Below are 22,694 nucleotides of genomic sequence, written 5' to 3' on the forward strand. Positions count from 1 at the left end.
ACTCTGTCTCGAAAAACAAACAAACAAACCAAAAAAAAGACAATGGGGGGACATGGTGCACAAAAAAGATAGCATGCCGGGCAATCACACACACACACACACACACACACACACACACACACACACACACACGATCCCAGCACTTGGAAAGCAGAAGCAGGAGGATTGCAAAGTTCCAGGCCAGCCTGAGCTACACAGTGAGACCTTGTCTCAAAACAACACCAGGAAGCGGAGAGAGAGGATAGAAGAAAGGGGGAGGAAAGAGAGGAGAGAAAGGGGGAGAGATGTGAGGAGAGGAAAGGGGAAGTCTGGAGCCATCATCCCTGGCCCTTCAATAATGCCCCTTGCCGGGCTCCTCATCTGTTCAGAGCCACGCAGGTGCTTTGGCAGTGTGCACCCTCCAGGGGTCTCCTGGGGCAGCACCGCTGGCGGGGGTGGTGAAGGTCCTTCTGCCCTCCCTCCCTGCTGCACAGCTCAGGACTCTGTGACCTCAGGACGCTCCTTCCTGTGCTTCAGCAGGTCACGCTGTCCCTTCCTCTGTCCTCTCCTGCCTCCTGCTCCCTCCTCACCACAGACACAGGTCAGACCCGAGTCCATTCAAAATGAGCCACCTTTTCTCCTAGGCTAGGAGGGCTGACACTGGAACCCCTAGATGCCAGGAGCGTCCTCTTTCTGGTGGCCTGGGGACCAGAGAATTGGGAGAGCTGAGGTGGAAGCCCGGCAGGGAACGCACTGGCACAGCCACGGTCATGTCAATCTTGTTTATTGACTTTCAGATTTTCGAGGCAACCTGAGCACCAAGCACAGACCTCATTTGTTTGCTGAGCTCAAAGTGGATGTTAACCACAGGCATGAGGGAAAAGAAAGCACACCCCACCCTTGTGGAGAAAGGAGCCTAGTGGATGCTGGCCCTATCCCTCTTCCAGGAGTCCCCAGAGCCACCAAAGTCAATGACAGACTGAGGGGTTCTGTGTCTAGTGACGACAACGGGCAAAAAAAGAAGAACCAAAAGAATAATAAGAAATCACAAAACGCAGCTACCCAAACTCGGGAAAAGTTAGGGGGAGTCCTTTGTAATCAGCATTGATACAGGATACAGCAAGAGGCTGCAGTGGGCACTAATATGGGGACAGAGGGGGAAAAAAAACTACCGGAAAAATAAAGCTGGGCATAACGGAAAGGGTGACGGGAGAATCGACAAAAACTAATTTTGCTTGAAAACTAATACTACGAGTGCTAACCGAAAATATTTTTTAACTTGGGACTGGAGAGAAGGCTCAGCAGTTAAGAGCACTGGCTGCTCTTCCAGAAGTCCTGAGTTTGGTTCCCAGCACCCAGGCAGGGCAGCTCACACCCACCTGTAACTTTCACTTTACAGGATCACAAGGCCTCTTCTGGCCCCCTTGGGTACCCGTACACATGTGGCATACACACACACACACACACACACACACACACACACACACACATATACACACAAATTAAAATTAATAAATCTTTTAAAAAATATTTTAATTTAAAGTAAGGTTGATTACTACACCTGAGCTAAGGAATGGAGGCTAGCTTGTGCCATTTGTTAATTTGGAGTGGGGGTTGGGGGAGGTGCTTTTGATTTTCATGGGCATCTATGACTTTGATCCCACAAAATACATGTATTTGTGTGTGTATCTATTTACTTATCACTGGAGATCAAACCCAGGGCTCCAGGGTTGCTAAACAAGCTCTCTGCCACTGAGCTATATCCCCAGCCTTCAGAAATTAGTCTTAATATGATTTAATCTGAGTATGTGCTAAAAACTGGCATCGAAGTCCTGGTAAATTGAACCGGGGATACTCAGGTCATATATGCTTGTGGCACATAGCCCACAGGCTGTGGGGCCCACAGAGGAGTCCCTGGGAGCCTCATGGCAGCAAGTGGAGCAATGTGAGTGCAGTGCCCAGTCCCTAGCCCCAGTGCTCAGCCCAGAGCTTCAGCCTGTAGCTCCTACCCAGCCTAATGCAGCTCAGCCCAGCCCAGCCCAGCCCAGCCCAGCCCAGGCCAAGACAGCCCAGCCTAGCCCAGCCTAGCCCAGCCCAGCCCAGCCTAGCCCAGCATGCTCCGGCAACGCTGCCGCTCCTCCTCCTGCTTGTCCGCCAGGCGGCTCTCCAGCTGCCGCAGTTCCCTGAGCACCGCCTTGCGCATGGAAGGATCCAGCTCCAGCACTTTCTCGAGGTCCGCCTTGGCCTCCTCAGCATTCCAAACCTCTGCATGAGCGCGTGCGCGCACATAGTAGGCCTTCACGATCCCTGCGGGGAGGAGCAAGCTGCACCCACCCAGCCAGCCCCAGAGAGCCCTGGCGTCAGACCTCCTGACCTCGCTTTCTTCCAAGTCCTCTAACCAATTTCACTTTCAGAATTCTTGTGTTGTTCCCTCTGAGGACCCAAGCTTTATTACCATCAGACCCTGTCCTCATAACTGACCTATCTGGGTGTCTGTGAGGCTCAGTGCAATAATAAGGGTGGAGTACTTAACACCTGGAGCAGGTGTGTGCTGTTATGCTTAACGTTAAGTCAGTCGCCTTCTCAAATACTGCCAGAGACAATTTCATATTTTTCTTTCAGTGTCGATTTCATATTTTTCTCTAGACTGCTGGCCTCCTTTCAAAGCCTGGCTACCACTCCCAAATTCATGGACTACACAGCCACATGCACATTTGAAAAGCATAAAAATAAATAAGATTTAAAAACCACCTCCCTAAAGCCAATGGTGGTGCACACCTGTAAAGCCCAGAGCTCTGAAGGCAGAGGCCGGAGGATCACAAGTTCCAAGTGAACCTTGACTAGGTAGCCAGCCCTCACTCTGAAACAAACACCTCCCACAATAAATATCACCCGCCCAGAAGCACCTATAACGCAGTGGCAGGCTTGGGGGAGTCAACTGGGTGAAGACAAACGTCCATGCCTCACAGGGTGGGAAAGGTCTTCTGAGGCTGTGGCAAGTGGCTGTGGCCTGGCTGCCTGTGTCTCCCCAACCCCCACTCCTACCCCCACCCCCACTCCCCCATCCCCAGCTCCCACTCCCTCACCCCTACCAGGGCCGCACCTGGGTGGTGTCGCAGGATGTCACTGGTATGCTCCAACACCTCATAATACTCCTCCTTCTTCAGCAGGCACTGGCAGTAGTTGAGGATCAGAGTGTTGATCATCTTCTCCAACTTCAGCCACTCAACCTCCCAGGGCTTCTCCTGCGGGCCAGAAGCTCAGCCATCAGCTTGGTTAAGGCTCATCCCAGCCCACCCAGCCCGAGATAGCTCCCAACCTTGGTCTGAAGGTTCCTCAGGCACACGATGGCCTCCTGGTACTTGGTGGCAGCCTGATCATAGCGGCCCAGCTTGAAGAGCCTGTTGCCTTCTCCGTGAAGGAGAGGCACGGCCTGCATCTTCTCCTCATTATTCAGATTCCACGTCTCCCTCTGGTACTCACTCGGGGCCTCCACCTAGCCCAGGAGCTACAGGTTAGCCAGGCGAGGAGGACCAGGCAAGATGGCCCCAGCATCCTTCTGAAGTGGTTTGCCATGTGCCCCAGTGAGGCGCCACACCAGAGTCAGGCAGGCTGGTCAAGACCTTGAGAACAGAGCAAGGAAGCAACAAGGCGCAGCCCTGCCCTAAACAAGCCGGTGCCTTTGGGTGAATTATAAAAAGGCTCCTTTCTTTAGGAAAGTTTGCTTCCAATAGTTGGAAAATTGTCATGAGTACTCACTGTGTCAGAACGAGACACTTTTATTGCCATCTGGTGGGAATTTGTCATTATAATAACACAAGCATGTAGTATCTACAAAGAGCGTCTTTGCAGGGATGCTCTTGCACAGCGCACAGACCACACAACTGTTCTTTTCAGTTTTACTTCCCCGTCCAGCCCTCAGGGTTAGCCTCAACCTCAGCCTTGTTCATAAGCTGAATCCCGACCTGGCCTCCACCTCGAGCCTGGCTCTTCCAGCTCCACACAGGCTCTTTAACTGCGCCAGACCCAAGTCCAAACCCACAAGTCACAGAAACCAAGGAAGAGGCTGCAACTCTAAATCTTGCAGAAATGGAAGCAGGTGACCAATTAAATAAAAATGCTTCAAAAAATGAAATTAAATCCTAATTTTCAAACATTTGGTTTTCAATGAGCTTTTTCCTTAGGGGAGGGTGGGAGTTGCAACTTTCAATTCTTCTGGGGTCCCTGGCCAGCCTCTTGTTTTCTAGAGAAGCAAGTGAAGTGGGCATGGGGTCAGGGGTCTACAGGATCCCTCCTGGCCTGGGCCAGTCCCTCCCACACCTGGCTCCCACCTGCAGTAGCTCAATCAGGAAGATGAGAGGCTGGGGCTCTTTCTGTAGCTCATCCAGGTCCTCGTAGCCCAGAGTATGGTACGCGAACATGTTGGCCAACCCACACGTGTGCACATGCCAGCCGGTGGGGTCCTTACCCTCAGCCACCTGCCGCAGACTTCGGGACAACATAGGGTAGACCCCTGTGTGCTGTAGGAGAGATGAAGGCGTGGTGTCTTTGTAGCAGGAATCTTAAAAGGTCTTATTAATAAAAACAAACCTGAAGCCAGGTATTGGGGGTGAATGCTGGAAGATCAGAGAAGCAGAACACGTCACAGCCACCTCACCTTGCCAGTTCCTCAGCTGATCCTGTTTCCTCAGACTGGAAGCCTCTGAGTCCTCATCCAGAATGAATCTCAGCTGAACTGTTGCTCAAAAGCCTAAAAGCTTTACCCGCTCTAGTTCCTGGTTTTCACGCCTTATAGACCTTTCTGCTTTCTGCCATCACTTCCTGGGATTAAAGGCGTGAGTCACCATGCCTGGCTGTTTCCAGTGTGGCTTTGAACTCACAGAGATCTGGATGGACCTCTGCCTCCCAAGTGATAGGATTAAAGGCGTGTGTGCCACCATTTCCTGGCCTCTATGTCTGTCTAGTGGCTGTTCTGTCCTCTGACCCCAGATAAGTTTATTAGGATGCACAATATATTGGGGGACACGATATATCACCACATGTCTTAGCTGTCTGTTCAGAGTACGCCAGGCCACACCCAGCCCACGCTGTACCCTTCTCAACAGTACTGCTGTCCCAGGACAACGAAGAACAACTGTAGCTCACAGGGTGCCACCAACTGCTTTAGACCTGTTGGCACCTCTAGTCCTTATGACCACCCAGCAAAAGAGCCACCGTGAATATCCCTGTGCTACAGATGAAGAAACAGGAGCCTGGAGAGGTTAAGCAACTTGCTCAAGGCTACACAGCCAGACATGACACAGACAGGATTTGAACCTGCCTCCCCAAGCTGTGCTTTTAGCCACGTGTTGCCCTTTATAGCCCTTGAGTCCCACAAGCCCAGGGCTCCCAGAATGCAGCAGTGGAGGGAGCAGGGCCCCAGATCTGAGAGAGCCATCAAATGCCACAGTGCAAACGAATGCCTGGTCTGATCCAGCGGCATCCAGCATGCCTGGTCTGATCCAGCGGCATCCAGCATGGAGTTGGCCCTTGAGATCCAGTGAGGCCTGCTCCACATGAGGCCTTAGCTTTCTAGCAGAGCCTCAGAGCCTGCCTCCACGGAAGTGAAGTTGCCCAGTTCAGACCCCTACAAAGCCATTCCAGTCCCTCCACTGGTGGAAAGGACAAATGCTGAAGACCGAAGGTCACTCTCCCCACCCCCACCGGCCTGGATTAGCCCAAGATGTCCTGGGCTGACTTCTGAGAGGCACAGCCAGATGGCAGGTGTCTGAAGGATTAAGGCTAGAATAAGGGAGGGAGCACACACCTCCCACCAACTTGCTTTGGGGAGGAACCCACTGAGGCCAGTTAAGCAGGACCTCAGACAAAGGCTGTATTCTGCTAGATCCTGCCAACCTGGCCGGCCTGGTGTTCCAGCCTATGTCCAGGGTTATGGGATAACATCAGGACTAGGATAGAACCTAAAAGAAGGAACCAAGGTTGGGGACAAGACAGTTCTTCACTCTCCTAGCACCAACTTTGAGAAAGGGAAGGATCCTGGAGCCCTCCTACCAGGTTACAGCCTGCAGGAACAGCCATTGGCACCCATGGGCTCTAGACATCTGAGGACTCCAGCAATCAGGGGAGCCCATCACCATGGTTCCCTCTTGGCTCTGGAGCCAGAGCCTGGTGCAGGCCGAGGCCCTGTCTGGACTGAAGGCTGCCACCTGCAGTGAGTGTCACAGACCACATCCACTGACTCCCAGCCTGAGTCCACCCATCCTTCACAGCGTGTTGGACTTGGGGCGGGGGTCCGGTCTGGTTTTTAAACGTATTGCCAGTGTTTAAACCCAGAGTGTTAACAGGCTAATGAAGAGCTGTGCTGGAATCCAGAGCCCAAGTGTGCTGCCATTGCTAGCCCATCTCCTCCTGTGGACTTGGAACAGCTGCCCCTGCCCCCTGGGCAGCTAGGGACCCAGCTCCTGTGGAATCAGAGTTTGTTTCTCTGGCCTCACAGGACTGAGCACCAACAACAGGTCCTTGGTGGAGACAAGCCCTTGGAGGTAGATAAAGGGCCAGAAGCTCTGGTCCACCCTGTGCTTTTGTATTGGGAGAGAGGGGGAGGCAGTCCTTGTTCCTGCAAAGATCTAACTTCAAGGTGACCGAGCAAGGACAGTCCAGGCAGATTATAGGACAGAGAGCAACACACAACTGCTTACTCAGGCCTTCCTTGGGCCTGGGATTGCCCTGCTGGTGGCTGAGTCTGTCTAGAACTCTGGTTCTTGAGTAGAGCCAGCCCACAGAGAAGGGGCTACCTAAATGTACTTACACATACACTTTCCAGGTCAGGTATTTTAGTTAGCTTTCTATTGCTGTGATAAAACACCATAACCAAAAGCAACTTGAGGCAGAAAGGATTTATTTCAGCTTATAGGTCCACATCACAGTCCATCATCAAAGTAATCAGGGCAGGAACCTGGAGGCAGGAACTGGTGCAGAAGCCACGGGAGGGGTCTGCTTACTGGCTTGATCCTCATGGCTTCCTCAACCTGCTTTCTTATAACACCCAGGATCACCAGCCACAATGGTCTGGGTCCTCCTGAAACAATCATCAATCATGAAAATGCCCCCACAGGCTTGCTCACAGGACAATCTAGTGGGAGCGTTTTCACAACTGAGACTCCCTCTTCTAAAATGACTCCAGCTTGTGTCAAGTTGGCACTCCATGTGAACTGTTACTTGTCCTTCAAGACCCAACTCATTGTCGCCTTGAAGAAGTTCCCCCAAGACTCTGAAGCAGTTAGCTTTCCCCCTTTTGTGACCCCAGAGCCCTCTGCCCTTGTTCTCTATACCATGCCCTGGTTGCCTAACACCCTGCAAAGGGCTGAGTGTCTCCTCCGGAATTCGGTTCCTCCAGGGCTAGAGACCACCTGTATCATTCCTAACACAGAAAACAGGCCAAATAGGTGCCCAGCAAAGGCATGATGATGTGAAGAAGAGAGAGGATGAAGAAAGCATAGGTACATAAGAGTAAATAAGGTGAGACATACCACATATATATATATATATATATATATATATATATATATATATGGTATAGATGTAGTGGTGAAAAACTGGATTATGGGTATTGGGGAAAGTGCTTGCCACATAAGTGTGAGGACCTAAGTTCAGATCTCTGGAACTCACATAAAGCAGGTGTGGTAGGTGGTGCATCTATAGTCCCTGTGGACATAAAGCAGGTGTGGTAGGTGGTGCACCTATAGTCCCTGTGGACATAAAGCAGGTGTGGTAGGTGGTGCATCTATAGACCCTGTGGACATAAAGCAGGTGTGGTAGGTGGTGCATCTATAGTCCCGGTGGACATAAAGCAGGTGTGGTAGGTGGTGCACCTATAGTCCCAGTGGTCCTACAGGCAGATGAGAAGCAGAGACAGAAGGATCTTTGGAAGTTCACAGGCCAGTTAACCTAGTATACTCAGCAGTGAGCAGCAAAAGACTCTGTCTCAAACAAAGAGTAAGGTGAGGATGACCATCCAAGACTGATTATGTCCTCTGACCTCTACACATGAACAGACACACACACAAAAACAAAACAAAAAGTCTTGATTGTGAATGAACATTGATTGAATTGAAACTTGGGTAGGAGAACTGGTGGATGGATGGATGGATGGAATGATGGATGGATGATGGATCAATGGATAGATGGATCGATCAATGGATCGATGGATCGATGGATGAATCGATGGATGGATTGATGGATGGTTGGTTGAGTAGATGGATAAATTCATGGAGATGTGGGAGGTTTAATAACAAAAGACTAGATTGTGACTGAACACTGGTTGAAGAGAAGTATGAATAAACTAATGCCTGGGTAGGTGGGTGGGTGGATGGATAAAGTATGGCTGTATAGGTGGACAAGTGACTCATATGCACATTCATGAAAGCCAGGAGCCTTGGCTTTCATGAATGTGAAAACCAGCAGTCCCTATGTTCTAAAACTTACCCACCTATGAGATGGACATCATATGACTGTTGAAGTGGCCAGAAGACCACAGAGTCACAGGGCACAGCTCCTGGAAGGAGCAGCAGCTTGTGGTTTTGCACAACAAATCAATCCATGAATCAAGTTTGTACTAACAGCCTTCAGTGCATGCAGCCTACCATGTTAGCAAATATGCATCCTGAGGAGGTGGGAGGGGGCGGGTCTTACTGGTGACAAAGCCTTGTAGACATAAAGCAGGTACACAGGGTTCTCGCAAGCTCAGGGATGCCTCCCTGAGAGCAGAGGCAAAAGGGGTGGTTCTAAACTAACATATCACAGAAGAATAACCAACTGATGAAGTCCTTCACTGACAGAAACACATTATTTATTTATTTAGAAGTGTTCTGCCTGCATGTATATCTGCATGCCAGAAGAGGGTATCAGATCTCATTACAGACGGTTGTGAGCCACCACGTGGTTGCCGAGAATTGAACACAGGACCTCTAGAAGAGCAGTCAGTGCTCTTAACTACTGAGCCATCTCTCCAGCCTCCAGAAACACATTTTTTTTTTAGTTAAATGACATTAATATTAAAATAATAACAACGGGACTGTTGCAAAGAAAAGATACGCTAGGCTCCAGTGTGCTGAGGAACACAGGGGAGTAATGTGTTGCGTGGCATCCCCTAATGGTAGACAGTGGCACTGCAGTCTGGCTCTGTTAAAAGGTGCATGTACCCAACAAGAAGGCTAAGGATCCCAGTTAGAACCTGCCCCTCAACTGGTTGGACCAAAGCAGATTACTTCCTCTCTCAGAATCTTACCCAGGGGGTCTATGACTCCTCAGTAAAATGGAGGGGTTAATCGTCAACATCCTTCAAAATAATAGCTTCTACCTTTTAATCGCACACTATGACTTCTACTCATTTTTATCATATCCTGCGACTCCCAAAATAGCCCTGAACCTGCCATTGGTTCATTTACAGATGAGGAGACAGAGTGGCAAGAGGAGAAAGACTCTCCCCAGGTCACTCCACACTAATAGAATACATCTCAAATGCAATCTCTCTCTCTCTAGCAAACTGCTCTTTCCAAAAGGTCATTAGCTCCCCATGAAATAAAGAGTATCTATCCACCATCCGCTGTGAAGATCCATGGGGAGCTTTGTGATGGACAGCTCAGCTTGTCAACACTTGAACTCATCCATCAATCTCAGTCTTGCATGAGATAGGCAGACACAGTGCGGCCCTCAGTGGGAAGTTCATAGAGCTATCCCTGACTTCAAAATAAAGGCCAGGGGTGGTAGAGTACTTGCTGGCCACGCACAAATCCCCGAGTACTACATAAACCAGACTTGGTGGTACACACCTCTAATCCTCAAATCTGGGTGGTAGAGGCAGGAGGATGAGAAGTTCAAGGTCATCCTCAGCTATAAGGAGTTTGAGGCCAGCCTGGGCTACATGAAATCCTGCACAAAAATAAATCAGTGAGGAGAGGAGAAAAAATTAGAGCTTTTCAAGCTTTTAGGCAAAAAAGCTCATTTGTCAAAAATACAAGAAATAAAGAAACATATTAAACGATTACATTCAGAAGCAACCCACTGAATCCAAATGTGCATCTCTCTAGGACCACTAACTCAGTTCCCTCCATGACCCAAAAGGGGCAGGAGACCCCGAGGAGAAAGAAGACACAGAGCCACGCTGGTTAAGCCTAACACACTGGCTTTGTTTGGATCCTGCATGGACACACAAAGAATAAACGAGAGAGCTGGAGGAACGACTCAACAGTTATGAGCACTTGCTGTTCTTTCAGAGGTTGTGGAACTCAGTTCCCAGTACCCATGACAGGCAGCTCACAACCATCTGCAACTCCAATTCCAGGAGATCCAACACCCTCTTCTGTACTCTATGGGCCCCTGCACTCATGTGAAGGGATCCACATAGATACGCATGCATAAACACACTTAAAAATAAAACATAAACTTTTTAAAAGAGAATAAATGAGATGGTCAGAGAATCCTAACTGTGAAAGGCAGTTAGAGAGCATGAAGGGGGTGTTTGGGTTTTCTGAAGATTTAATAATGGTTGTGCTGTGGTTGTGCTTTTCCAATGTCCAGTAGTTTTAGAGTCACAAAATCTGGTGTTCCCGGATGAATTGCCACGATGTCTGGAATTTGCCCACACACAGTGTGGGTTGAGGAAAGGAAGTGTCCTGGAGGGACAAGGATCCAGGTGTGGTGGGCTGACAGTGGCAGCCTAGGGGGCAGGAACGTGATGATTTTTTTTCTTGACTTTTGTATGTTTGCAAGTTTCTCTAAGAAACACTTGTCTCTCCAAATCACAGACCAAGAAGTCATAAAGATGGCTTATGAGTGATGTAAACGTGAGCTGAGTCATAGCATTGGTAGGAATCGGGGGAGGGCGAAAGGAGCCCAATGGCCACAAGCCTCCAGGATCAACGATGCTGAGCAAAAAGGGAAGGACAGGCCGGGCGGTGGTGGCGCACGCCTTTAATCCCAGCACTCGGGAGGCAGAGCCAGGCGGATCTCTGTGAGTTCGAGGCCAGCCTGGACTACCAAGTGAGTTCCAGGAAAGGCACAAAGCTACACAGAGAAACCCTGTCTCGAAAAACCAAAAAAAAAAAAAGGGGAAGGACAGGGGAGGCCCTCTCCTACCCTGCAAGGCCATATGCTCCCCCAGACCCCCAGCCAATCATACACTCCATGCCACTTCAAGACCTGCTCTGTCTGAAGGGCTGGGCACCATGTTTGTGATGGCAGAGAATGGAGGATCAGGATGCACCTACAGAGGCTTATTTTGCCCCAATATTCCTGAACCTTGACAGTTCTGGGAAGAGTCTGGGGGAACTGAATGGGGAAAGAGCCATGCGGCTTACTCACGATGGTATCGCACCAGAACTCAGCCACTTCACCAAGCCGCATGGACGTCAGCAGCGTCTCCCACACCTCCAGCTTGAACATGTTGCCGATGATGATGCTCATGGGTTGGCCCACCTGCCTGCTGTCATCAATCACTGTGTGTTCCTCATCACACTTCATGGTTCGGAAATGGAAGGTCACCTAGTCCCCAGAACAGAGGCCCCTGGTGTCGACATACCTCCCGAATTCCAGTGGCGGCCACCCAACCACCACAGGCTCCTAAAGCTGTCCTCACTGTCAGCTCACCCACACCTGATAAGCTAAGGTACCTCAGACACACACACCCACACCTGCAAGTCTGCACAAGGCACCCATTCCTTTCCAGCATACCCTGTGCCCATTTCTCACAGGCAAGCGTCAAGAATTCCTTCCCCAACAAGCTCAAATGTCCAGGGATGTGTCCATCCACCCCAGGAGACCCATCAAACACAAGGGGGATAGACACCGTTACTCCTGAGAGTCTTTCCTATTCACTTGACATTTGGAGCTCTGGAAAATTCCCCCAAACCTCTCCTCTTAGCCTACACTGAAGTTACCTTGAAAACTACTTTTAAAAAAAAAAAAAAAAAAAAGCCTATTTATAAACTCTAAAGCAGGGCAGCCTAGGTGTGTAGGGTGGACAATTCCAGAAAAAGTTCTGCCTGGCTGGATTAGGGCAAAGCCAAAAAGCTATTTTCAATGCCCTGGGCACAGCTGGAACTCAGAAAGGGACCACAGGGACCCTATCTGGGGGAAGGATACTCACTCGGGAGCCAGTGATGAAGTTAGGGAGTTCTCCCGTTCCCCCATGCAGAATGGTCTTTTTGACACCCTCCACGTTGAGGAGTAGAGAGACGTCCATGCTGCAGGTATGGAAGAGGGCTGCGCAGGCCTAGATAATCCTAGCAAAGCAGGGAACAGTCATGTGGCTGATTACCCAGTTAACGGCCTGTGCCGGCCTGGATAATCCCACCAGAGGGGAGGACCGTTTAGCAGCTGACACTCAGAGGATTTCCCGGCAGGGAGGGGAGACAGAAGGAGGGTGGGGCGTCTGACCACTACAGACTCCTGTCGACTTCCACTTTACTCAGGATACCTCAGTGGACGCAAATCCCCTGTCGGACACCCACAGTGACTACATCAGGCTTTGCTTTTATTCCTCCTCAACAAAAGAGGTCGGCGGATGTTTCTGCGAGGAGGGAGTGGAGAAGGAAGCCAGCAGGAGAGACCTGGGGCCATCCGAGGGGAGAAGGAGTGGAGACCCCCAAGCCACCATTGCTCCTCCTGTGCCTGCAGTGCCGGCCTTGCCCAGTCTCTGTCTCTTAGCACTTCCGTTTCCCTCCGGGGAGCTGGGAGAAGCGGCCAGAGGGCAGTAGCGGGGTTCTGGCCTTGGGGTAACTAAAAAGATTGGAACAGTTCTGGGGGACACTGAGGCATTTCTAGTATTGAGCTTCTTCCTCCCCTCTAAAGTCTGGCTGGGTCTCAATACTGAGTCCAGTGAGACAGAGTTTATTATACGAGCCCCAGGGACCCCCGTGGGGGACTAGAAGGAGAACTGTAATGTGAAGACTAGGTGTTTGGCGCCACCTTGTGGCCAGCTCAAATTCTCATGCTTCTCTCCAGCGTCTTAAGGCTGATAAAGGATTCTGGGCACCACAAGACCAGTCTGTTCTGGACGTTGACTTGTGGCCAAGAGAGAGAACACTGACCTTGCCACAGGGAGGCATTATAACTAGGCTAAAAGACAACCAGAACTTCCTACATCAAAGTTAATGGCCTCATGGCCTTGGGCGTCTCTAATCTACTTTTCCTCAATTCCCTTCTCCAGGAAGGCCACGGTCCTGGGGCTCCCTATATCCAGCAACCTCAAAAGTCTTGATTTCTATGAGGAGCCTTTGCCCTAAAGGACCACAAACAAGGCCAACTGGTCAGATGCAGAGGATGAAACCTGGGATTCTAGAAAGCCCTCCCTGAGCGCCAGCTCCCCAACTCAGTACTTGCTTCCATCCCAGTGTTGGAGAGGAGGTAAGACTCCTCTCTCCCATCTTTCTCCAGCCACACGGCAGCCTAGAGGACCATGTGTGCTGAGGAGGTAGAATGGATAGTCAAAGTGATTGTCGTGACCATGTAGTGGGGGAAGTATATAGGCCAGGGCCAGGCACTGACTCTGAGCTCCCTGTGGTATTCTCCCCTGGCAAGGAGGAGGGTCTTGTCAGTTGCTTTATAATGACTCTTTATAATGCAGTTTCTCCTTGGAACATTTCTCTATCCTGCTCAGGTGCGCGGTGGGAGGAAAGGTCCTGTGCTCCTTTTCACAATGCCTGACACTTTGCTACTGTTTCCACATTGTCCTTTGCAGAGAGTCAAAAGGCACAGAGCAAAGGGAAGAGGCAGAGGGATTCTGGGGCACAGGCTTCACTGCTGAGGGGGGTGGTCCATTGCCTGTTCAGGCCACAGCCTCCAATCTTTCCAAAGCCTTTATTGAACTACAGTGCCGGTCACCTGCTCCTCTCTTCAAAGCCAGCTGACTTCCCACCCCAGATCTATTCTAAGCTCCTGCCCTAACCTGGGCCTCTGCTCCTGGTCCCCCCCCCCCACCCCGGCCATGCCCTCCGCTTCTCTCAGCCTTAGTCCAGTCAGTCCTGGAATGTGCCAAGGTTCCTGACATCACTCTCCACCCAGTGCCTCAGCTAGAATGTCACATATTTGGGAAAGTCACCCAACCTCCCACAGCCCCTAGCTCTTCGTGTCCATGGCATTCTGCACATAGTAACTGTTGGGTGTCAGTTTTTTCTCTGAGATGGGGGGGCTGCTGGAGCACCCTTCCTCTACCTCCCTCCTCAGCAGAGGAAAGGGTGGAGCTGAGCCCCACTTGTGACACCCGCTACATTGTCCTCCTCCGGGGGAGCAGGAGACCCTGCACCCACCACCCATCAAAGAGCTATGCCTGTGTGGAGCCCCCTCCAGCCACTCTCCACGCAAGGCTGAAGGGAGCAGCTTCCCATTCAGAAGAAAATACTTCTTCTGCCTTCTTTCGTTGCCATGGAGACTTCCCTTCATTAACCTGATCTGCCAGTTGTGTCTCTGAGTGGCGAAAGAGGAGAGAGCTGCAAGCATTGAGAATACTCTCTACACACACACACACACACACACACACACCAGATGCTTAGCAAGGATGTGTGACCTAAAGAGAGGAACACGGAGCTCAGAGTCAGAGACCCAGGGTCTCGCCTGTCTGAATCTCCAGTTTCGTCATCAGTTATGAGAATAAAAACAGATCCGACTTCCTAGAGCCGCAGGGAGAACTGAAGAGGAAACATGTCAATGCACTTAGCTCAGTGTCTGACACGTGGTAAAGGCTCAGAAAATCTAAGCTATTATTATGAATGCCGTGACACACCAGGCCCTGTGGCAGGTGCTGAGGAGATGAATGTGGCGAAACACTGTTTGAGAGATCCATTTCCCAGGGTTTCATCTTCATTGAGACATTCCCTCACTTTGAACTCCTTCTTCGTAGAAGCCACGCTCTCTTCCTCCGTCTGATTCATTACATCTATTTCCTGATTATGGTCACAAATCAAGTGGCATAAGCAGGTTGAGAGCCCTGTAAACAGTCCCACGGAGGAGAGGCTGGAGGACAAAGTCGACAAGCACATGAGAGCCGTGTCTTGCAAACCGCAGCCTACACCCACGGCTCACCAGAGCACAGTAAAGCCCCTCAGAGCACACCACACAGTCACAAAGCCGTTCTCTGAAGACTTACTTGGGATTGCATATATGTGTGTGTCAGGTTTCTTACAGAGAGTGCCCTTGAACATGATATGCCCTGTGCAAAAACCACAAAGGCACACACTCACAAAGACACATGCCTACAAACACATAAATGCAAGCTCTGCCTGGCCGGCTCATTCCCTGGGTCTCAGGTTTAGAGAGCATGTGGTTCTCTGCCTGATGATTGGAGAGTTGCTCTGGAAGTACTCATCTCGCCAGGCACGCTGAAGTTCAGTCCCTTGGAAGTAAGAAATGGACCTTTTCAGTCTATTTTTAGCCGAGTTTAATAAATCACAAGTTCCCACTCGTAAGATTAGGAAGACCTTTGGTGGGTGTCGGGAAACCCAGGGTGGCTCCAACTTGGGGTTTGTTGGCTTTAAGTAGCCAGCAGGAGGTGATAGGACCCAGGAGACTACTGGCTTCAGGAGTCAGAGGAGAGATCCAGGCTGGGGAAGCCTCGGCAGTGAGGGAGTCAACCCTGGTCCACATAGACCCTGCTCCTGGAGAGATAGCATTTGGATCCTTCACCCTGCTGTACATTCACACGGAGTAAAATGTGGCCAGCTTAAACTCGCTACACCTCAGCTACCTCATAGAGAGCTCTGTGGCATTGGGGGTAAAATGGGTTCATGGATACACAGGGGGGTGCTTGAAAGTGCTATGTACAAATCGATCATCATCACAGGGGGTTTGGAAGGTGAACACAGAGGTTCGGGGAGAGGGTCAGACAATCCGGACACCAGGAAGAGGCCTGAGGAGTCTCTAGGAGTCCTACCCCAGGCTTAGGCAAGGGATGGGAAGGGAGAGGCGTGATGATGCTGGAGAAGCAGGTAAGAGGGCCCCATTGTGCTGGCACACCTGGGCCCCTGGATTTCAGTACTGGGGAGACTGAGCCAGGGATGTGGCCAGTAAGAGCCCATCAGGAAAAAAAAAGGAGAGAAGAGGGGGAGAGAGAGAGAAAGAGAGAGAGAGAGAGAGAGAGAGAGAGAGAGAGAGAGAGAGAGAGAGGAGAGCGCAACAGAGACAGAGAGGCAGAAAGAAAGAGAGAAAGCAAGGAATAGATCAGCCCTTAAATGCGCTACTGCTCTTGCAGAAGGACCTGAGTTTGGTTGTAAGCATCCACATGAGGTTCCTCACAACCACCTCTAACTCCAGCTCCAGAGGATCGGACTTCCTCTTCTGCCTCACACCCCCACCCCGACCCTGCAAGCACTCACATGCACAAATCCACACAGAGACACATAATTAAGAACAAAAATAAAATCTTAAAAATTAAAAAAAAAAGTCAAAATACCAAAAATAAAAGCAGACACACAGGAGAAAGCAAGCCAGGCTGTTGTTGTTGTTGTTGTTGTTGTTGTTGTTGTTGTTGTTTTAAGCTTGCTGGGAGATTAAGGGAAAGATGGAAAGATGGCGAGACCAGGCAGAGGAACTGACCTAACGGGTGGAGAGGGTGGTCTACGGTTGTCCCTCCCTCTGAGATGTGCTTTCTTGGGCGCCAGCGGGGTGGTGAGTTTGAGGAACTGACAGGGGCAGGGCCATCTCTCAGGAAGGAAGAGGATCAGGCGGGGAATTTGAAACAAAACTTCCCAAGGAACGCAGAGCTCGGCAGTCCCAGCCTAACGCTCTGACAAAACTACTGGATGCCAGAGAGAAGTTGGGTGGGGTGAAGGGCTGGAAGGAGTGCCCTAGGTGGCGGTGGCCCGCGCCCCCGCAGCATCCCGCAGAGCAGCCCTGACCGCAGGCTCTGGGGACGGCCTGGGCGTGGGACGGACGAGGCGCGGCCACCCCAAACCGAGCAGCCGGGAGGTGGCAAGGGGACTGGGCGGTGACAGCGGTCAGAGGGCGACCGCCCGAGCCTGGGGGACCCTTTGCAGCGTTCCAGGCGGGGGTCCCTGAGCGATGTATGGGCGTGGCCCCGCCAATCCCAAAGCACGATTTATGGTCGCGAGAGAAACAGACCAATCGGAATCCAGGGGCGGCGGCGGCGGAGGGCTTATAGGACCAATGGGCTGCGAGCACCGGGCCGGGGCGGGGCCGCGCGGAGTTTCAAATCTGCTGTGGTGGGCGAAGAGCGGGTGTCGATCTTCAGGTCTCGGGTATCAGGCAGGGAGGTGAGCGCGTGGGGACATCAGGGGCTTGGGGAGGGGGTCTCATGGGCAGCTCCGAGAGGGGAGTGGGCCAGGGACTCTGGATAGGACCCGCAACGCAAAGGGAGTGTCTGGAGATTTAAAGCATCCCCATCAGATCCGAGGCCTTGGAGGGGTGGCCAGGGTCTGCTCCGGAGTGGAGCGCGAATTTGTGAAAGAGCCGCTTGCTAATGTTGCCCTGCATAAGCGCCGAGGCTCGGTGACCTCTCTGCCTCTCCGCTGAGCATCCGTGAAGGAGGCTGGAATAGAAAGACAGACAGTTTGCCGCCTTGCAATCGAGGCAGCTGCTGACCATGACGCCATGGTCGTCTTTCTGGCATCCAAAATTGTGCAGCAGGTCTACTCCAAGAGGTTCCACTTCACCTCTTCCCCAGTTCCCAGAGTCTCTGGCGCCTGGGAATAGGGCCAGGGAGTACTTTCATGACCTTTTGACCTCCCCAGGATCTAGCGGGCAGAGGAGACTGGACCAAACACATGGCGTCTCAGTGGCAGGGCATGACGGCCTCCATGCGTAGACGATCACTCCTAAAGGAGGAACATCTAGAGAAGGCGGTGACCCGGTCTGCTGAGGGCCATCTGGAGACGGGTCCTCTGGGCTCCCTGTGCAGACATTTCCAAAGGAGGCTGCCACTGAGAGCCGTCAGCCTCAACCTCGGGACTGGCCCCTCCTGGAAACGCCTGGAAACCCCAGAGCCAGAGCAGCAGCATCTTAAGGCTTCAGCTCGCTCAGCCAAAAGCGCCTTGGGTGCTATGTCCCAGGTAACAATGACACCACTAGCTGTCTGTTTACAGAAGTGTCCTATCCTCAGGGAGGCTCCAGGAATATAGAGTCGGTGGGGTCTTGGAATTTGATTAGGTTCTTGCAGTCCCCGTCCCCCCTCCCCCGCAGCACCCCCAGTCATTCTGGCACATAATAGTTTCCCAACAAATCAGTGAGTGAGTGAGTGAGTGAGTGAGTGAGTGAGTGAGAAAGGTCATGAAAGAAGTTGATGTTCTCCATGCAAGGAACCTGCTGCACCCTATGATAGGAAATTGCAAGAAATGGCCAACTATAAAGAGATATCAGTCTCAAGCTTAGTGGATAAAGCCTCCCTAGAATAGGTCACTCTTCCAAGATAACTCAGGAAGGGGAAGGTATATGGAGGCACAGGACCAGTAGGATGGTGTGAGTCCAGCCTCGATGCTGAAGGGGCCTCAGTGTGAGGACTAAGTCACAGTGAGGGAGGAGATCCTGTAGACTCCCATCTAAATTCTCCCAGTCATACTATTTATTACATCTTGGCTGTCAGCTACTTGGTAGGGAAAGGCAGAGGAGCTGGGCTTGCAGAAGGGTGCAACTTCTCGAGCAGTTCAGAAGGCAGATTTGAGGGGTGGTGTTTGGGTGCAGTGTGCCCAGGAGCCTTCCAGGCAGATATCTTTTTTTTTTAATATTGATTTAAATGTTTATGTTTGTTTATGGGGGGAGCATGCACATGGTGGTATTCATCTGGAGGTCAGAGGACAATGTGCAGGAATAGGTTCTCCACTTCCACCATGTGGATTCTGGAGATCAGACTTGAGTTGTCAGGTTTGGTGGCAAGAACCTCGACCTGCTGAGCTATCTCACTGACCCCACGTAGGTCTTTAAACCTGGAGCGGCAGATGTAGGCAGGTGTCCCCTGGTTAAAAAAAAACAGAAGCTATGAAAATCAACAGACCTCCAAGGAGAGAGGGGGGTGGGCATCTTGCTGGGCGTGCTGATGGTGTGAGGGGGAGAGCAGAGGCTCCTGGCAACTCTACAGAGAGGCCTCCTAGCCAAAGTCTAGCTCTGACTTGGAAGAGTCCTGAAATTGCTTTCAACAACTATATCTCAGAACAATGAAATGTGACATCTTGTCTAAGGCCACCTAACTCATCAGACTTACCTTGGGCCTTGCTCCAACTTCTGGGCTCCAGTTTGCCAAGACAAAGGCAGTCTCAGCAGAGCTGTTGGATGCAGCCACATGTAAAAAGATCCAAGGGTTGGGACTCAGCCCTGTCGATTAGGGCTGTGTTTGTGGGACAGATCCGAGGCTGGAGAGATGGCCGAGGGATGGCTGCCCACCTTGCTCCTACCTGGGCTAACCTCCCTACATGAACCCATCACAGAGAATCCAGGAGTCCTGCCAAAGTGGCACCAGGTGGCTGATGGGAACACAGGTGAAAGTGAAGAAAAAACGAGGAGTCCAGAAGGACAGAGGGTCCTCACCACCCAGTCTGAGCCAGAAGAACACTCGGCTATACAGGGCCAACCGGGATGCCAGAGTCGGGGGACATCCGCGCCTCTCTGGCCAGATGGGTCTACATGCCCATCGACGTCAGCGGCTAAGGAGGGAGGCTGCCCTCCGGAGCCCCTGTTCCTCCACAGAACCTCTCTGCTCTCCCAGGCAAGTAGTCTCTCAGCCCGCCATAATTTCCTTTCTGTCCCACAAGTCTCAGTACTACCTGGGGCAGGAAACCCTTGTTCTGGCCCAAGTCTGCCCCAGAGCTAATGAGGACCTGAAGGGAAAAAAATAAATCTCTCCAGGCCTGTTTCCCTACCTGTAAAGGGAATAGGAGATGAGTCCCACTCCGTTCTAGATGGGAGACATCTAGACGACTAGGGCACAGGTGCAAGGCAGCCCTCATCTGACTGCAGAATAATTTCCCATGGCTCAGCCTCACAGGTTTGCATGTCACATGCCACAGTGAGGCTCTAGTGAGGCTTTCCCAGTCATTCAGGGTTGCCTGGGCTCTGCTCGGGGCTCTGCTAACCCCTGCTTTGGCATTTCCTTGTGTTCAGTGAGTCTGACAGTGACCTAGAGCCTGTGGGGGCTGGAATCCAGCATCTCCAGAAGCTGTCACAAAAACTGGACAAAGCCATCAAGGCCGAAGAGAGGTGAGCTGCATCCTGGGGTCAAGGGGAAATGGCCATGGGCCCCTTGAGCCATACTATATTTCTAGAGAGGGTGCTGCTGGTTCCAGCACCAGTCTGCCACATGACCAAGACAAGTCCCTGTCCCTCTGTGCTTCAAGTGTCCTGGGATGATGGTGAAGGATGCACTAAGAGTCCTCCAGGCCTTGGACTCTCACCTTTGCCCATCACCTTGAACCTCACATGTGACTGGGTACCTGCTTCCTGAGAGACCTTCCCTTCCTCCAGTCCCTTTCATGGCTCCTCTGTACCCTGTCTACCCGTGGACTTTGGCAAAAGCAACATGGTTGCTGTGGAGTCCCTGGTCCATCTGCTCAGGATTCCAACCTGGAGGCAGAGTCTTTGCTCTGGATCTGCCCTGACTTGGAAACTGTTTTCCCATTTGTAGAGTGGCCGCAAAGTGTTCTGAGGCCATATGTCCCCTGTGGCCATGTTCCCACCATGCCTCCAGGTTCTGGTCTTGTCTAGTCTGGGCTGGGATGCCTTCAGAACATGAAGCATCCCTGGTCATCAGTCCCTCCCCCTTCTCCATCCCTAGTGGTGACATGACTGTCTCCCTTATTCGTGAATGAGGACAGCAGAAGTCCTACAGGTAATGCCCCTCCCCCTGTCTCTCCTCCTCCTCTTCCACCTCCTCCTTCTCTACATATAAATATGCAGGCACTCTTGCAGGAGGGCTAAAGAAGTGAATGGACCGAGAAAAGCCACAGGGTGGGTAAAAAGCAGAGTAGGAAGCGTCTGGGTCGTCGACCTCCCTCAGCCGAAGCTGCTGTCCTTACTGATCCCATCAGAACCTTGGGATTTCAAAGGACCGGAAGCCAACTTCCAGCCTTTGGATTTGGAGAGGAGGGTTACAGCTTCCTACATCCCCTGCATTGAGACTAGGGAGAAGCACAGCGGAAGTTCTGTCTTTACAGGAAACAGGCTCTGTCCAGCCACCAAGCCGTCAGGATGTCCGTGCCACCCACCCCATGAACTTCCAGAGGAGGCACTGGGCTCATCAGCATCCCCAGGCCACTGCTAACAAGGACTTGACTAACAGGGGATCCAGAAGCCTTCTATTTCAGCCATATCTGGGCCCATTGATAACCACTGGCCACAGCCCAAGAGTGACTTAGGAAGACCTCGAAGAGGTGATGGGAACTGCCCATGCTCTCCATGAGGACTCATACAGCACCCTGTTCTCCAGCCTCACAGAGGCCCACACATATTAAGAATGTACCTGAAGATGCTAGACAGTTCTGAACCTTGTAACTAGGACCAAGGCCCCGCAGGAGTCATCCCATGAAACCACCCCCTTTATTCCCAGTGCAGAGATTCTTGGGGAACCACTTTTACCCCTGATCCCACAGGGCCCCATAGGAAGAGAGGAGATATTTGTAGACTGCAAACCTGAGCTCTTGGGGCCTACTTATCAGCTCAGTGTGGGGAACTGGGGTGTGCAGGGAGGGGAACACTGTTCAAGACCAGTTTCTGCTCTTTGTAAATTATTTAGGAAATCTACTATGTCATTTTGTTAGAAAGATACCAGTGTGTCAGTTTCTAGATCACATTGCTTTTTCATAATTAAAAACTCGCTTTTGACACCTGGCTTGTTTTGTTTTGTTTTTAAGTGCACACACTCTGACACCACATTGAGTGTCACAGCCATGGGTCTGGAGCTCAGCTTTGTGTCCCCCATCCCCTCTGCTCCTGTTCTTCTCTCGGAGAGAATCAGAGTGAAAGAAAATGGCTCAGTGATTAAGAGCACTGACTGCTCTTCCAGAGAACCGGGTTCAATTCCCAGCACACACGTGGCAGCTCCCAACTGTACTGTCTGTAACTCCAGTTCCAGGGGACCCAACACCCATGACAAAACACCAATGCACATAAAATAAAAATAAAAGCTTTTTCAATGTAGTAGCCCAAAACAAAGCACATCCTAAAGGCAAATAAGGTTTTTATTTAAGTGACAACGTTTCAGAGTTAAAAACAGCTCACATCAAAATCAAGACCAATTGTAAAAATCTTTTAACTCCATAATGCTGTTTTTGTCTGGTTAGAAATTGGATATTTTACATTTTCTTTTCTAACGGATTTTGTACAAGGCAGCCATGAGGACTATAATAAGCCTTTTCTATCAAGAACCAGCCATCACAGAGAGTACTGGAAGTTACACACAGGGACAGGCAGACCGCAGACAGGGTCGGACTGGCTGCCACCACTGAGTAAACAGAGAAAAGGACAGTGGGTCTGGGTCTGAGGGGGCATGTCCCACGCTGGCCACTGTGTCTACCACTCCTTGTCCCCCACCTCGTCTGAGCCACCACAAGGTGGAGTCAAATTTTGACTTCCTTCCAACCTCCATTAGTTTCCAGCAAGATCAGACCTCAGCCAGGCTTTGCTACTTGTACTAAACACTTAACTTGGGTGTATAAGAAATTCCTCCCTAGCCCAGAAGGGAAAGAAAAAGGGATTTTTTTTTTTTTTTTTTTTTTTTTAAA

The 22,694-nt window shown here is 51.1% G+C and overlaps 2 protein-coding genes across 2 annotated transcripts; one reads left to right on the top strand and one right to left on the bottom strand.

The window, feature by feature from the left end:
- Positions 1 to 2,083: 2,083 nt before the first annotated feature.
- Positions 2,084 to 12,368, bottom strand: Aipl1 (aryl hydrocarbon receptor interacting protein like 1). Its single transcript, XM_059269490.1, has 6 exons — positions 12,125 to 12,368; positions 11,341 to 11,520; positions 4,311 to 4,499; positions 3,299 to 3,475; positions 3,083 to 3,224; positions 2,084 to 2,286 (listed from the first exon to the last, which is right to left on the bottom strand). The coding sequence occupies exons 1-6, from the start codon at positions 12,218 to 12,220 to the stop codon at positions 2,084 to 2,086; spliced, it is 987 nt and encodes a 328-aa protein (XP_059125473.1). The 5' UTR covers positions 12,221 to 12,368.
- A 5,358-nt stretch (positions 12,369 to 17,726) lies between these two features.
- Positions 17,727 to 20,783, top strand: Pimreg (PICALM interacting mitotic regulator). The gene is made up of 4 exons (XM_059269491.1): positions 17,727 to 18,038; positions 19,407 to 19,684; positions 20,080 to 20,175; positions 20,750 to 20,783. The coding sequence occupies exons 1-4, from the start codon at positions 17,754 to 17,756 to the stop codon at positions 20,781 to 20,783; spliced, it is 693 nt and encodes a 230-aa protein (XP_059125474.1). The 5' UTR covers positions 17,727 to 17,753.
- The last annotated feature ends 1,911 nt before the right edge of the window (positions 20,784 to 22,694 follow it).

Source organism: Peromyscus eremicus, chromosome 8a (assembly GCF_949786415.1).
Source record: "Peromyscus eremicus chromosome 8a, PerEre_H2_v1, whole genome shotgun sequence".
Classification (NCBI taxonomy): domain Eukaryota; kingdom Metazoa; phylum Chordata; class Mammalia; order Rodentia; family Cricetidae; genus Peromyscus; species Peromyscus eremicus.

What these genes read in the sequence shown, in the direction of transcription:
- Aipl1 (XM_059269490.1), bottom strand. Translation starts at nt 12,220, where the DNA reads ATGGACGTCTCTCTACTCCTCAACGTGGAGGGTGTCAAAAAGACCATT. An exon ending in ACTTCATCACTGGCTCCCGA is followed by an intron (nt 11,521 to 12,124) that starts GTGAGTATCCTT and finishes TCTGGGGACTAG; the next exon opens with GTGACCTTCCATTTCCGAAC. An exon ending in CATCCTGCGACACCACCCAG is followed by an intron (nt 2,287 to 3,082) that starts GTGCGGCCCTGG and finishes TCCTCCCCGCAG; the next exon opens with GGATCGTGAAGGCCTACTAT.
- Pimreg (XM_059269491.1), top strand. Translation starts at nt 17,754, where the DNA reads ATGGCGTCTCAGTGGCAGGGCATGACGGCCTCCATGCGTAGACGATCA. An exon ending in CCTTGGGTGCTATGTCCCAG is followed by an intron (nt 18,039 to 19,406) that starts GTAACAATGACA and finishes AACCCATCACAG; the next exon opens with AGAATCCAGGAGTCCTGCCA. An exon ending in GAACCTCTCTGCTCTCCCAG is followed by an intron (nt 19,685 to 20,079) that starts GCAAGTAGTCTC and finishes CCTTGTGTTCAG; the next exon opens with TGAGTCTGACAGTGACCTAG.